General features: G+C 37.1%; 1 protein-coding gene across 7 annotated transcripts in view; it reads right to left on the minus strand.

The window, feature by feature from the left end:
• The window catches only part of SLC10A7 (solute carrier family 10 member 7), a 317,217-nt gene that overhangs the window by 198,130 nt on the left and 102,124 nt on the right, over positions 1 to 16,963 (minus strand). For all 7 annotated transcript variants that reach the window (XR_011467479.1, XR_011467478.1, XM_070386620.1 and 4 more), the window contains one exon: positions 13,793 to 13,831. Coding sequence is in view for 5 of the 7 variants with exons in the window: in XM_070386620.1 (XP_070242721.1) it covers positions 13,793 to 13,831 (39 nt within the window). In the remaining 2 variants the exon portion in view is untranslated. The remainder of the gene's footprint in view (positions 1 to 13,792; positions 13,832 to 16,963) is intronic.

The raw sequence follows: 16,963 nt of genomic DNA on the forward strand, positions 1-16,963 counted from the left end.
CCACACAGATTTCTATGACTATAGCATATGTTTTATCAAGACTAAAAGCTAACAATTTAAAACCGTGTTAACATAAGTAAGAACAATTTGGTGGATAAGCAATTAAAGTGATAATGGAATTTTTGTCAAACTAATTTAACATGTAAGTGTAATAATGAGCATGCATTTAAGTGTATAATATATATATTTTACAATTTTAGATACATGAAGAAGAAAGGTAAAATAACATTCATTGAATGATTTCTATTTATTCATTTGACAAATACTTTTTAAGTGCTTACCATGTTCCAGGTACAAGTGCTACGGACAGAGAGGTGAACCAAAGCACCCCCAAAAATACCTGCCTTCATGGAGCTTTTATTTGAATAAGGGGAGACAGAAAATAAAAATAATAAACAAATGTATCCGTTAGAAGTATTTTAGAAAAAAGAAGAACAGGACCACAGGAAAAACCAAAGGTGGGGAAAAGGTCAGAATTTTAACTGTATCAATCAGTTACAATATAGATGGAAAGTCCCAAGAGCTAAATTCCAGAAAAGCTAAATCCCAAGAGCTAAATAACCATAAAAGAAAAGTTAGAGAACTTGCTGGAAGGGTCAGATAGCTTTTGAGAGATGGATAAGATACGGAAAGGATGAGAACAGTATAAGCAAAGAGGTGGGAGGCCCAGATGTTAGAGGAGACGGAGGAGGAGAGTGAGTCCACAGTTAATATGGGAATGAAGGAGGGTGCCAGGGAGAGCGCGAGCGTGGGGCTGCACTGAGCGAACTCCAGAATGGCCAGCTGGGTGGTGAGCAGTGAAGAGCCACTGAAGGCACTGAGGCATAGGGATGGCATATGAAAGCAGTGTGCAAAGACAGCTCATCTTACGGTGACACAGCGGATGGTGAGAAAGAGGACAAGCTGCATCGCCTGGGCTCCCGAGAATAACCAGAAGCACAGTAATGTTAAACATTTTCCCTCCTAAGTGAATGGATAAAAAGAACACAAGCTTTCCAGTGAAAACCTAGAAACACTTTAGAAAATAATTACTTGTAAGATTATTGCCTGAGTAGTAAAAAACACTAAACCACAAATAGTGACCACTAGACCAAGCTCTGTTAGAGTAAAACTATAAACACAGTGGGCATCTTTAATTTAACTACCCTATTTACTAGAAACATCACAGAAAAAACTACCCAGGAAAAGTAAACAAGTATGTGATTCTTGAAAATGAAGATGTATAAACTGTAAACTCAGAGTATGACCATCAGTGGACATGTAAAATATGAGTCAAGATTCATCTCATGAGTCTGGAGATCTGTGACATTTTGCCTTTAATTTCCAAGACTCATGTTCTTATCATGAAGAGATCTCTTTCCCTGATGACTACAGCCTGTTCAATTGAAAAGTTAAAATCGAACTGATCAAGGTTTTTTTTAAATCATATATTTCTTTAAAGTCTTCTATTATTTAAAACTCTAAGAGAGCTATTCACCTTACTCAACAATCCTCCAAGTAGAAACATTTTGCTGTTAATGTGTCTGAATATTTGCAAATCAAATTGATAGAGATCAAAAGGAGGTTTCTATAATTTTCAATCACTCTGCTATGTACATCTCCAATTTATACTTCAAAAAAAAATTTTATCTTAGGTAATTATATTAATGTCATGGGTAATATCCTAAGACAGAGAAATAATTTTTAACAGTCATGAATACTGATTTAATTATTTTCAGAGACAAGCATATATGTCACTATGTAGATATGAGAGTATCAGTACAAAGATGGACCTACATGGGGAAAAAACAATGGGAGGGACAGTAACATCAGAAACTGACCTCTTTAACCGATGATATCTTAATCAGGTAAAATACTTTCAAACTGTTATTTGTATTTATTGAACCCTGAAACAACAAGCTTTACTTTTAAACATATATATGCATTTTGACTATAAAGCCAAAAATAAATATGAAAAATGTGAAATTTTATCTGACATTGTGACTAGGAAAGGGCTTTATAAGTATAAAGACTATGGAACAATCCATAAGGAGAAAGGTGGATACATCTGACAGATATAAACTTAGAACTTTAAACTTTTATAATCATATACAAAATAATGAATCTCAAATCACATATGGCATCATATACGAACATTAACTCAAAATGAATCATAGACCTCAAATGTAAAAAGCAAAAGTTACAAACATCTAGAAGAAAACATAGACAAAGAATTTTGTGATTTTGAGCTAAACAAGAATTTCTTAGAGAACACAAAAACCATGAGCCATAAAAGAAAAATAAATGGATTTAATTAAAATTTAAAACTTCTGCTCTTTGAAAGACACTGTTAAGAAAATGAAACGACAAGCCATAGACTGAAAACACTTGCAAAATATATATCTGATAAATGACTAATGTTAAAAACATATTTAAAAATTCACAATCCAATTATAAGAAAACAACCCCATAAAAAAATGGACGAGAGATTTGAACAGACACTCTCAAGAAGATACACAGATGTATCTTCACAGATGTATACCACAGACATATCTGTGATATATCTTCACAGATACCAGATGTATTTGGTAATGGGTGCATGCTAAGTGTCTTCAGTCATGTCTGACTCTTTGTGACCCTATGGACTGTAGCCCAATAGGCTTCTCTGTCCATGGGATTCTCCAGGCAAGAATAGTGGAGTGGGTTGCCATGCCCTCCTCCAGGGGATCCTCCTGACCCAAGGATTGAACCGGCCTCTCTTATGTCTCCTGCACTGGCACACAGGTTCTTTATCGTTAGCGCCACCTGGGAAGCCCCACAGGTGGCAAACAAGCACATAAAAATTATCCAACATCATTTGCCATTAGGGAAATACAAATTAAAGCTAAAATGATATATCACTAAACACGTACAAAAACTTAAAGTGTTCGTCAGTCAGTCACGTCCAATTCTTTGTGACCGCATGGACTGTAGCCCACCAGGCTCTGTCCATGGAATTTTCTAGGCAAGAATACTAGAGAGGGTAGCCATTCCCTTCTCCAGGGGATCTGGCCAGCAAATAAAGCAACTAGATTCCTCAAGCATTCCTAGTAGAAATGTAAAATGGTATAATCACTTGGAAAATGATTTGGTGACTTCATATATTAAACATATGCAGTCATCCCTCAGTATCCGCAGGGAGTTGGTTCCAGAAACCCCATGGATGCTAAAATCCACAGACACTTGAATCTCTTCTATAAAATGATGTAGAATTTGCATGTAACCTATGTATATCCTCCCATATACTTTAATTCACCTCTCTCTCTCTCTAGTTGCTAAGGCATGTCCGACGCTTGCGACCCCATGGACTATAGCCTGCCAGGCTCCTCTGTCCATGGGATTCTCCAGGCAAGAATACTGGAGTGGTTTGCCATTTCCTTCTCCAGGAGATTTTCCTGACCCAAGAATCCAACCCGGGTCTGCTGCATTGCAGGCAGATTATTTACCAACTGAGCTGTGAGGGAAGCCCAATGCATATCTAGATTACATAAAATCCTTGTTACAATGTAGAAAGTGAAAGTGAAGTCGCTGAGTGGTGTCTGACTCTTTGTGACGCCATGGACTGTGGCCTACCAGGCTCCTCCCTTCATGGGATTCTCCAGGCAAGAGTACTGGAGTGGGTTGCCATTTCCTTCTCCAGGGGATCTTCCTGACCCAGGGATCGAACCCAGGTCTCCTGCATTCCAGGCAGACGCTTTAACCTCTGAGCCACCAGGTTGTAAATAGTTGCTGACACAGCAAATTTGTTTTCCTTTCTGGAGGAACTTCCTGGAATCATTATTTTTTCCCCTGAATATTTTTTTAATCTCATTTGGTTGAATTTTTGGATGTGGAAGGTGAGGATACTGAGGGCTAACTATACTACAATAATATTATATTATATTATAAAAACTAATAATTATATATTAGTTTTTAAGAAGTTAGTTTTTAACACAATGTTCCCACATAAGTTATATATTATAAGGTACTTTTCTAAGTCAGCTTCTGATACACTTCCAAACTGAATCTAGAATCTGATATGCTATTTTTTAAAAACACCTACATTGGCAGATAACCAAACAAAATCCAGTATTCTTTGGAGCTGCAATTAAAAAAAAAAAAAGAGCTTTTTTTTAGTATTTGGAAGTGCTAATCTTCTATTTGAAGTTTTATAGTTAAAATAAGTGGTCTTTAAACTCCGTGGGGCCAAATTATCATTTAGGGGTGATTAAAAATCAAGTTGCCTTGAGAAACACACTACAATGCCATTTAAATCCAAGAATTTTACACTTCTTGATGCCAAGACAGTGCATTTAGTTAGATCAATTTAGTTCTAAAACCTAGTCCAGAGCCTAGCACACAGTAGGAAGTCCACTACTTATTAATTTGCATTAATAAAACTGATATAAGGTCACACAATGACATGCAGTGAATTGAGCTTTAAAAAAAGTTTGATTTCTTAATTCCAAATGACATTCTACCATTCCTAACAACACATTGATTTCTAAAAGTGCTAAATGCTTACTCGGAAACCTGAGTCCACAATGGAGCTTAGATATGTAACTTTGCTGTCATCCTAAAGACCAGTAGTTAAAGAGAAGGTTCTTTTTTTTTTTCTTTTTTTTTAAGTGTTTTAGCTATTTCAGCTTTATTTGGATTGTGATAAGAACATGAGCTCTGGAGTGAGATAAATTTGAGTTCTGACACTTATTAGCTGTTTGAATTTATGTAAGTCATTCAGTTCAGTTCAGTCACTCAGTCATATCTGACTCTTTGCGACCCCGTGAATCGCAGCACGCCAGGCCTCCCTGTCCATCACCAACTCCCAGAGTTCACTCAAACTCACATCCATTGAGTCGGTGATGCCATCCAGCCATCCCATCCTCTGTCATCCCCTTTTCCTCCTGCCCCCAATCCCTCCCAGCATCAGAGTCTTTTCCAATGAGTCAACTCTTCTCATGAGGTGGCCAAAGTGAAGGTTCTTTTTGGTTGGTAGAATCCACAAGTTTAAACAGTTTATGCATCCTCAGATGTCCTCTGCTTCTTTCTTCCTCTGCCCATGCACAGATTTGTTGTGGCAAGGCAGTGAGAGCTGAGTCAAAGGGGTATATGAAGAGTGGAAAATTATTACCTCATTCCCTTGCCCTGTCTTGGGACTTGATATTCTCACCTTAAGAATCGGTAATGCTGATGAAGACAGGAAACGTTAATTGTTTAACTCATCGCACTATCATCCACAGATCCCCCAAATATTAGCTTAATAACTAATAACCAAGTTAATCATGGTAAATTTTTAGCTTGGAGAAACAAAAGCAAAGAAATGAGAACCATCTACCAGATTAGCATCATTTAGTATTAATAGCTAGTGGGTATCTCCTACTAATAGCTATGGACTAACCAGTTTTGTTGGAGAAGACTCTTGAGAGTCCCTTGGACTGCAAGGAGATCCAACCAGTCCATTTTGAAGGAGATCAGCCCTGGGATTTCTTTGGAAGGAATGATGCTAAAGCTGAAACTCCAGTACTTTGGCCACCTCATGCGAAGAGTTGACTCATTGGAAAAGACTCTGATGCTGGGAGGGATTGGGGGCAGGAGGAGAAGGGGATGACAGAGGATGAGATGGCTGGATGGCATCACTGACTCAATGGACATGAGTCTCAGTGAACTCCGGGAGTTGGTGATGGACAGGGAGGCCTGGCGTGCTGCGATTCATGGGGTTGCAAAGAGTCGGACACGACTGAGCGACTGAACTGAACTGAACTGAACTGAAACAGTTCTGTAGTTAGGCTGAATCAAATCCAGGAGATAGTCCTGCTTTTAACCAACTACTAAGATCCTGTTTCTCAAGGGCCTTTTACTAATATCCTGTCCATCCCCCACCCAATTTATATTTATTTACGTTTACCTAAATCTATATAGCAGCAAATACTTTTCCAGTTTGAAAATGGTGACATTTTAATAATTAATAAAAATAAAAATGAAAGTACATGGCTTTTGTTAAACGGTAATAAAATAACTTCAGTAAATTGGCTAGTTCTACACCAGTAGATTTCTTTAAATAGTAATGAAATCATTGCTTTAAAAAAAATCCATCATTATTTAAAAAAAAAAAAAAAAAGTTGCCTCAGCCTCCACCAAAATTAGATTTGTAAGTTGCTGGTCATTCCTATAATTAAATCTATGTCACAAATTTGCAAGAAAAATGGTCACTGTGACTAATGCATTTACTTGCTACACAAGTCCTGTCAGAAGGCACAGAGCATTATACTGCTGTAATGGAGTAGGTAAGGATTCTATACATTTTTATGAAGTAACAAAGACCATTTTTTATTTACAATGACTGTACTTCAGATAAAAGTTTGTTTGAGAAACGAATGAAAATACAGCTATCACAGGGTTTTCCTTACTCAAGCAATATAGCACACATTTACCTCTACAGACATGCTTGGCACACAGGCATACTGGTTTTCTAGACAAGTGTCAGGTAGAAAATACTATAATGAGAGAAACACGAACATGGTCATGTTGCCAGAGCCCCTGATTCTGCTCATTTCCTCATCTGACCTCCCCAAATGGTTTTAAGTCACGTCTTTGCTGAAATGATTGAGAAATGACTCTAGAGAGCAGTGCTTCCATGGTCTTAGAAAAGTGTTGCTCAAAGTGGAAGTCAAAGCGAGATGACTTAAACAATGCACAGAGAATTAGTGATAAAACTTTCTTTATAAAAAATCTTTTTCAGTCATTCAGATTGCAGGAAGAGACAGTTCTTGGTTAGGTACTGATGCTAATTTTACTTCTTATCAAAAGCAGAACAGGCCATTGGACTCATAGTCTTGTGTAGGCAGTGGAGTACAAATTTCTAATAGCTGTTTTCTGTCCACAACAAGATTAGTCTTTATTTGCCAAGCTGATGTAGATTTTTGCTTTAAAATAAATTTAAATTTTAAAAGTCAGTTTTATTTAATTGATAATACACATAATATGCTGACATGTCAAGTCATAAAGGTGCCTGAAACTTGGAAAACATTGTCTTGAAAGCAATTCATGTCTTCCTTCTTGTCTTAATTTATTGTTACTTATTTTGCACATATTTATGTTTTATTTATTTGCTTCAGTATCTAGAAAAGTTCCTTGAATCTAATTGACTCTGAGTATATATGGGTTAATTTTATACGTTATTTTCCTATTTTGTGCCATACTGCTAGTTGAACCAATGGTACTTTTTAAAGAGAAAGTGGTCTAGTCTCAGCAATCCAGCTTCACTGTGTCCATTTACTCAAGGAGGCAAACAAATGAAACATACAGCATCACGATGGAGTTTGTTTTATAAGGTAGAAGCCAGCTTCCTATTGTCTAAATACAGTTCATAAGTTATTTTAAAGCCCAGGATGGGTTATTTAAAGTTATTTAAAGCCCAGGATGGGTTTGATCAAGTCCTTAGGGATAAAATGATAAACTTGAAATAGCATCCTGTAAGGTAGTACTTACATCCAGTGGTCACGTATGGATGTGAGAGTTGGACCATAAAGAAAGCTGGGCACTGAAGTATTGATGCTTTTGAACTGTGGCGTTGGAGAAGACTCTCGAGAGTCCCTTGGACTGCAAGGAGACCAAACCAGTCAATCCTAAAGGAAATCAGTCCTGAACACATATTGGAAGGTCTGATGCTGAGGCTGAAACTCTAATACTTTGGCCACCTGATGAGAAGAACTGATTCATTGGAAAAGACCCTGATGCTGGGAAAGATTGAAAGCAGGAAGAGAAGGGGACGACAGAGGATGAGACGGTTGGATGGCATCACCGACTCAATGGACATGAGTTTGAGCAAGCTCTGGGAGTTGGTGATGGACAGGGAAGCCTGGCGCTGCAGTCCATGGAGTCACAGAGTTGGACACGACTGAGTGACTGAGCTAAACTGAAGGTAGTACTGAATATTGCTCAAAAATTCAGTTGCTTGCATTATTCAGTACCGTGCATTATAAACAAGTCATGAATTTTTGTGGAGAAACTAAGATCTCAACTGAATAACTTGGTTGCTTAAGATTTTATTAAAAAATTAAGGAAAAAAATCAGCCATAGTTCTCAATATTGCCAAAATGAGTATTCCATAAACATAAACTAAAGTTAAAAATTGACATCCTAGATTTAGGTGAAAGGAAAACCAAGTTAACAATTAAGTCTTGTATGGTACCACTCTTAACCTTCTCCATTAATACTTGAGGTTCTTGATCTGATTTTTAAAAAGCAGTGTTGCACAACACTCAATGAGTAACAAAGTTAATATGCTTCCTCTCCAATCATTTGCTGTGTGGCTGAGCATATTTTTGTACAAGAAAGGAAAAATAAAGGTGATAAACATGTATTCCATGTTATTAAAACACAGTGTTTATGTTTGAGACTTTTTTTCTTTAGGCAACTATAATAACAGTATCAGTTAATTCTTAAATTTTTCTACAAGGATGGGCAATCATAGCCAATTAACCAAAGCAAAGAGGGAAGACAGAATAGTTGGGTAAGGGAAGAAGAATATGTGCTGGTTAGTTCTTTAGCTCAAGGCAAGCAGTTTCTTTTAACCCGTGGTCTAGCATAAAAAGAGATACAATTATTCGTCTTAGAATAGCTTCTGCTGGTTACAGCAACGGCTATTTCAAAGAAGAATTATGTAAAAGAAACTTATTTCCTGATATTTTAAATGAGATTTAGAAAGTACATAATGATTCTTAAAGATCTTTATTAGACTAGGTGTTATCAATTTACAAAAGTGACTTAATTTTGCTTAGGACTCTTTGCTGCTATTTCAGAACTCTTTACATTCATGTTGCCATGAATTGCTATAATGTTGTATGACATACTTGTTAGAAACTCAGTTTGGCATATTGACTTTGTTACTCACTAGGGTTTCCCTTTGGAGAAGGAAATGGCAACCCACTCCAGTATTCTTGCCTAGAGAATCCTGTGGACAGAGGAGCCTGGTGGGCTGCTGTCCATGGGGTCGCACAGAGTCAGACATGACTGAAGCAACTTAGCATGCATGCATGCACTGGAGAAGGAAATGGCAACCCACTCCTATGTTCTTGCCTGGAGATTCCCAGGGACGGAAGAGCCTGGTGGGTTGCCGTTCATGGGGTCACACAGAGTCAGACACGACTGAAGTGACTTAGCAGCAGCAGCAGCAGCAGCAGCAGCAGCAGCAGCAGCAGCAGGGTTTCCCTTTAAGATTAGGAGCTACCACAAATAAAATAGACTGAGGGATCTAAAAAGAAAGACTTCAAAAAAAATAATAATAATAAAAAAATAAAAAGAAAGACTTCTACTTTTTTCCTTTTAATCTTTAACTTCTAATTCTTGAAGACATAGAAACACTGAAAGTAGCCTCCAAACCGAAAATGCTAATGGTTTAACAAATCATGTGATCTTTTTTTTTTTTTCAACACAGCTGACTCTTTTAAAGAAATGATTCTTTAACTGGAATTTTTCAAAAAGTTGCCAATATCTAAATCTATTTTTCTTTTAATCTTTCTTTTGAAGAGGAGGTAGTATATGAAATTGTTGGACTTGAAATACATGGCTTGACAAAGAAATATATTTACATATATACATATAAAATTTCATAACATTTTCATTATTCAGGGTGGTTAACTATCAAATTTTATTAAAGTCTCATCAAGAGGGAAATCTCAGTACACTTATTATGCTCCACAATTATTGTAAACCAAACAATTTAAATGAGGGGAGTAGATAATAACATTAACTTCTCAACTTAAAGCAATTCTCTGTGGCACAATTTTTAAATATTCTCTTGGTCTGAAATTTATGTAAATTGAATTCATCTATCATTAGTTATTAGCAGCCTAGCTACATTTTAAAAACAAAGTTTTCTGTAACAATTAGTCCTTTAAAATCAGTGTTTTAATTAGACCTGGGACATTATTAGACTAGCTATAATAACATGTATAGTAGTTTATTTGATATATCTAGATGTCTGAAGGGCTTCCCTCATGGCTCAGTAGGTAAAGAATCTGCCTGCAATGCAGGAGACACAGGAGATGCCAGTTCAATTCCTGGGTCAGGAAAATCCCCTAGAGAAGGGAATGGCTGCCCTCTCTAGTATTGTTGCCTGGAAAAGCCCATGGACAGGGAAGCCTCATGGGCTAAAGTCTAAAGGGTAGCAAAGAGTCTGACACGACGAGCTTCTAAGCATGTACTCACAATATCTGATAATCAACAAGGATGCCCAAAGAGTTCTTTCTTCAATAATTCATCTTATAAAAGCCTTTCATTCAAAGTTTTAATGTAATCTGAAGGAAACAGCCTTCTCAGACTCTATGTTGCAAATACAAAAGAAATAGTCAGTCAAAACCAGAGAATAATCACTGAATCAGTATTTCAGAATTATAGGACTTGGTCACAGATAACCTGTTTCTTCATTTTATAAATGTCCATGGTCATGCAGCAACAATCCATGGCAGAACTTCGACGAAACCTAGGCCAGTTATTTCTACTACATCATTCAAGCATTTTATATAGATTATCCCATTTAATCCTTACTTCAACTGTACAATTTATCATTACCTCATTTTATATATAGGGAAGGTTTTGTGGTTAGAATAGTATTCAGTCAAGTAAGGATTTAAAATCCAGACTGTCTAATTCAAGAATCCATGCTACTATCCATAATCCTAAATTTTAAGGATAGATGGATGCTTTTCATATGTAAGAAAATATTCTAAAAACCACTCTAACAAATACCACCCTTTAGGAGTAACAAAATAAAACATGTAGGGTATAGTTTGGAATTTTCTTCCTCTGAAATAAGCCCAACTCAAGCACCAACTTCTCCCTGAAGCCATCTCATATTATTCAATGGAGCTTAATCTCTTAATTGAAACACTTGACAGTTGTTGTACACTGCTCTTTTGCAGAAAGGACTAGCTGTCTCTTATACATTCTTTTTTCTTAGTTAAAGAAATCCAATTTATAGCCCTTAGCAAATTGCCACATGCCCCAACCTCTCCAGTGGCTAGGTAGGACCATAAGGCTAAGTTCTACAATAAGATATTACTACAAGTACAGTGTTGGAATTCCAGGAATGCTGTTTAAAGAAAGCAGACTTAGGTTTCAGGAGAGCTCTTTCACGCTTTCCCAAGGTAAAGCCCTTGCTATTCAGGCTGGAGCTCCAGCAGCTATCTTGGACCATGAGGCTATGGATCCTGGAGGAGAAAGCTCTTTCTGACCATACCACACTTGGACAGCCTCCTTCCAAATTTTACATAATAGAGAAACAAACTTTTATCTTGTCCAAGTCACTATTATCTTTTTTTCAGGTAAATAAGCTGAATCTAACTAACTGATTTAAGTTCTAACTGATTTAGTTCAAACTTGCATATAGTTCATAAGGTTTGTTTGTAGCTATGCTGGTGCTGCTGCTAAGTCTCTTCAGTCGTGTCCAACTCTGTGCGACCCCATAGACAGCAGCCCACCAGGCTCCCCTGTCCCTGGGATTCTCCAGGCAAGAACACTGGAGTGGGTTGCCATTTCCTTCTCCAATGCATGAAGGTGAAAAGTGAAAGTGAAGTCGCTCAGTAAGTGTCCAACTCTTCGTGACCCCATGGACTGCAGCCTACCAGGCTCCTCCGTCCGTGGGATTTTCCAGGCAAGAGTACTGGAGTGGGGTGCCATTGCCTTCTCCAGCTTATAGCTATAGAGAAGAACAAAAAAGTGAAAATATAATTATTTCTCTTATAACACTGGAACAAAACATCTCCAATCCTAACTTTTATTCTCAACCCTTCTGGTAATTTTCAGCTTTGGGAAAGAAAAAGGAAGGAAAGTAAAAAAATGGATCGATTCTGCCTCTCTGCCACTGCTCACACCTTTTCCTCTCCTTTCTTCTTTACTAGCTAAGTCCTATCACACTTCAAGGTCCAACAGCAAAATTGTTTCTGTCCAACCTTTCAACTCAGAGTTCATATCTGACAATCATATATCATCTACTAACATCTTTTGTTTGATTTCTTAGCTTTTTGTATTTCTTCTTCTGTGTTACCTTCATAGAAGAGTGGGATGATGTCATATTTTTTTGCAACTCTACAGCTTCAGAAAACTACCTCTGTGTGTAAGAGATCAATAAATACTTCTGATTGACTCATTAATACAAAGGTGAAGAGATGAAAAAGAGCAAAAGACTAAGGAGTGAGAATGCATGACTTTTTAAAAATGAAAGAGCATAACAGAAACCCAAAAGAATCCCTAGACCAAGTTCGACTTCATTGAATTTTATGAAAGAATTCGGCCTGGTAGAACACACATCATGATATATTTATTGTTCATACAGTCAATGCACAGCTCAAACTGTACTTAGTGAGCTTGTCCTCCAACTGAGGGACTGTATTTTGCTTTAGTTATTCAGACAATTGCCTCAAAGTTATTTTGAGGCATTTTAAAGAGTAAGGGATCCAGCTTAAGAAACCATGTTTTATTAGTGGATATATATGAACCCAATCATATTAAAAAAAACTGGCTTCCAACAAGGACATATCTTACAGACAGTATGTTATCAGTTGTGACAACATTCAGAAAATAATACTTGGATACGTGAAATAATGACCACAAAATATTACTGAGTCTAAAATAAGTGGCTCCAGAGATCATTTTCATTAAATAGACTATTATCTCTCTTCTAAAACCCAATAATAAGAATACACCATGGAGAATAACATTACTACTTCTTTAAAAATAAGGTAGAATCTAAGCATGTATTTTGCAGAAGGTCACCACTAGAAGCTCTGTAACATGGGGACATTACAAGTTACACAGCACCGTGCAGAATTAACACCACGGAACATGTTTTAAAGCTTCAACTACATTTAAAAACGTAAAATAACCAGTGACATAAAGAACATTTTAAACAGAGGTAACTGATATTTTGCCTAGACTCATGAACCAGTTTACCTACCTCACTGATTCCATTCTCAATTTTTTGTAAATCACTGCACCCCATACCTATTAGTGAGCTATATATCTAAAAATACAGCATTCTAATTTGTTTTCATGAATTTTGAGCCAAGTTTTAGGGAGGGTGTAAATAAAACCCTCAACTGACAGAAAACTCAGCTTCTTTCTCAGTCTTCCATAACACAAACCAAGTCTTTGTCATATCATCTATTTCAGAGATAATGATTAAAAAACGCTAAATTAGGATTGTCCTTATAATTACAATAGTTCTACTTATGAAAAATGAACTATTTTAATCTTTTTATATACAACTTATAGTTCACATGTCAAAAACACTGTATTTTCTTGCAAATGACTCGTTAGTTATTTCATTTCAAATGTTCACATAGATTTCTCAGAAGTATCTAAGACAGTAGCTTCTTTGACAGGGAAATGTACAAAATAAATGACATGTCCACAGTTAATTAGCATTCCCTTTCTGACCAGCTGGGTCATGCTTCCTTTTCAAAATCCTCAGTTCCACTGATACAAAATAATAATAATCTAAAAGACCTCATTAAATGATCAATATATTAACATAACCTCTATAAGGAGACACATAGTGTTTTAATTGATTCCTTGAATCCATTAAATGGAAGATTAAACCCAAGCCTCCAAATTATATTGTAAGAGAACATTTATTTATTAACTAATTTTCTTTACAGTGTGGAGAATGATACATAACAGGATTCAAGATTTTATATTTAACCAAATTTTAAAAAAATGTCTGATTTTCACTAAATCTTTCATACAAACATCACAACAAAAGTTATAAAAAACAAATTAAATCATGTTTACTTACCAAAAAACTTCCAAAGGCTGAATTAAATATTGCAGCTGCCTAGAGAGAAAATAAATGGGGGGAAAAAACTCACTGAAAGTAAATAGGAAAAGGAAAAGCAAAAACTATCATTCTCCCATCCCCTCAATATTCAAAACCTTAAAACACTGACTCTGTAAAGCAAAGTTAGTCACTGCTTACAATAATTGCCAATGGCCTGTCGTTTACTAAGATAGATGAACTGCAGCTTAGGAATTCATAAATAATGGGTCTCAAAAGCAAGCCAAAAAGGCTTGCCATGAGATGCTTTGAACCTATATGATAGTACTAAAGAACGATCACCAACAGCAAATCAAAGCCTTGTTGTTATTGATTTTGCTACTTGAGACTTAAAACAATCACAGGTTGATTTATTCACCCAAAAAAAGAAAGAAAGAAAAAAAAAAGAAGAAGCAGCAAAAGGAAAGAAAGGAAGGAAGAAAAGAAAGAAAGAAAATTCAAATTATTGGAAAAGGAATACCAGAATTGTAACGCAAACAAACATGAACTACTCTTCATCAGAAAGCGTAAGTCCCATGAGCTACACTCATACAGTGAGATCTGCAGTTATCATACAACACACGTTAGAAATGTGAACAGTTGTTAAGCCCATGGAAGTTATTGCTACACCATTAATTCTAAAGTAGAAACAGGCAAGAAAAACTCCATTTGGTGTTCAAAATTTGAAGAAGAAATATTTGACTTTGTGCTTACCTAAATATCCCGGGAATATATAGTAAGTTCTTAGCTTTAAATCAATCACTATATTCCATGAAGCTATACCTGAATTTCTGAGAGCTTCTCACGTGACTCCAAAAAGATAAAAACTTGCATAATATCCAATTTGATGGGGGAGAAAAGGAGAGAAAGAAAAAAATAATAAAAGGCAGAAGGAGGGGTAGAGAAAACCCATTGACATCTCCTGTAGATCCAGAGCAGAATTAAATTAAATTAATCATCACAGACACTAGCAGCCACATTGTAGTAAGAAGAGGATGTCAGTTTAGCCAAGTTTGAATAAGGTCCAAAGCCAAGCTAAGAGATGTAGCTGAAAATGCCTTCTGCTCCAGAAGAGGATGCAATGGGAGTGCATGGGTAATGAGATCCTTGGCTCCAGAGAGCTTAGCTCTCCTATTCAAGTTCATAATTAATTCAAAGCTTTGATAATTTCATTAGATTTCTCCTTTGCTGGCCTTATCAATAAAAGATGGCACTGGACCACTGCTCCTCTGTGGCATCAACACAGACTCAGCTACAGACCAGGGAAGCCTCTGCTCCCTGGCAGGGACAATGGCATATGGTCTTCTGTGTTGTACAGGGAGCAGAGGGAAGAAAAAAAAGATTTGGCTAAATAAAACATCACAGATGACAAAGGTAAACTATAGTAACATATTTAATGCAGCTTCCTGGAATCCCACTTTGGGATGATTCAAGAAAAAGTTTTATGTGTGGAGAAAAATAAGTAAAAGTGAATAAACAAATGAATTGTGGAGAGATCAACAGGGAACTCTGCCTTCCTTTCTATAAAAATGCACCTTTCCCACAACGTTTATTTCTAGACTCTATCTTATGCTTAGAACCAGTTTCTATTTTTAGTAAATGGATGAGATATTCCCATTTGGATTCCTCTTCTTTCAATTTTTTTCTTTTCAGGGCCTTTTGCCAATCTTATACTAGGATCACTAATGGTTTTTCTCCAGCATTACAAAAAACACGTGGAACATCAGAAGGAAAAAGACTGGGAAGTCAAAGTAAGCTAAGTATCAACTATGACTCATCAGATCAAATTGCCATTCTACCACTCCATCCTGTTCTTTTAACCCAAACCCAAGCAATATATTTTATGTGGATTGACTATATTCCCACATTTTATAAAATGGTGGTGATGACAGTGATGAGATACCTGAGGTATCCCAAGATGCTGCAGGCCATCTTCTTAGCTGTTTTCCTGACAGCAATGATGGATTTGAAATCATTCACCATGCAGTGGGCTCCGATAACCATTGGTGATACAGCTGACTGAGGTTCCGGGTAAATAGAGAGCTTTTAATTGATATATAAAGACATGCCTATCCCTTGACTTGAAGAGGAATTTTCAGCATGAAGTGCAAAGCTGTCCATGAACATGTCTCCGTCCATCTCATTTATGCTTCAAAATTGATCTTCTGACAGCACCAAACCACTTGTGATTCCCTACACTCATGCTGTTCCTTACCTCTTTGCTCTTTGGCCTGGCATGCCTCTCTGCCTTCCTCGACCCAGGGAACGCCCATGTATTTTAGCGACTCAGCTTAGGCACTGTCATTCCAAGAAGCTTCCAGTCACCTCCTCCAACACACAAACATCCACACTTCTGGGTGGCCTGAGTGTCCCCATGCTTGCTGCCACAGCATCCTACAATTCAACTCAGTTCTGACACAATCTACCTGGAAATAGCATCAGATTCCCGGGGTTAAGGATTTAGGACCATAAGACGGTCCCCGTCTCAGACACCAATCAAGTCAAGGTTGTCACCTGTGCTTCTGACCAACTGGTTCTAAATCAGAGCTTCCCATGACCAGTCCAGTCTAGCCTGATTAATTTGCTAGAGCAGCTCACAGAACTCAGGAAACCAACTTACTCACTACATTACTACTTTATATTATATTATATAATTATTTTATATTATAAAAGACCATAACTCAGGAACAGCCAGAGGGCAAGGTATGGGGAAAAGGCTTGGTGCTGCCATGCCCTCTGATCACACTCCTCTCTCATCGCATCCAGTGCTCACCAACTCAGAAGCTCTCAGAACCCATCCTTTAGTTTTCTATGGAGGCTCCATTACAAAGCATGATTGATTTAAACACTGGCCTTGGGGACTGAACCAAATAGTTCAATGAACCAATTCATTGGTGGTTGAATTGACTGGCAAGTTTAATGACTGAACTCCAGCCCCACTGCCCTCCCCAAGAGATCCAACCTTCTCATCTCTGATCCTCTGGCAAGCAGCCCCAGTCCCAGGTTAGCTAGGGCCTTTCCAGAAGTCTCCTGATTAGCATAACCAAGGACACATTGCCAACTCTCTTCACTTCAGAAATCCAAGTGTTTTAGGAGCTCTGTGCCAGGAATATGTATTACATATTTCTTATTGTAATCATGAGGTGAAGTCAC

Source organism: Bos mutus, chromosome 17 (genome assembly GCF_027580195.1).
Source record: "Bos mutus isolate GX-2022 chromosome 17, NWIPB_WYAK_1.1, whole genome shotgun sequence".
Classification (NCBI taxonomy): Eukaryota; Metazoa; Chordata; class Mammalia; order Artiodactyla; family Bovidae; genus Bos; species Bos mutus.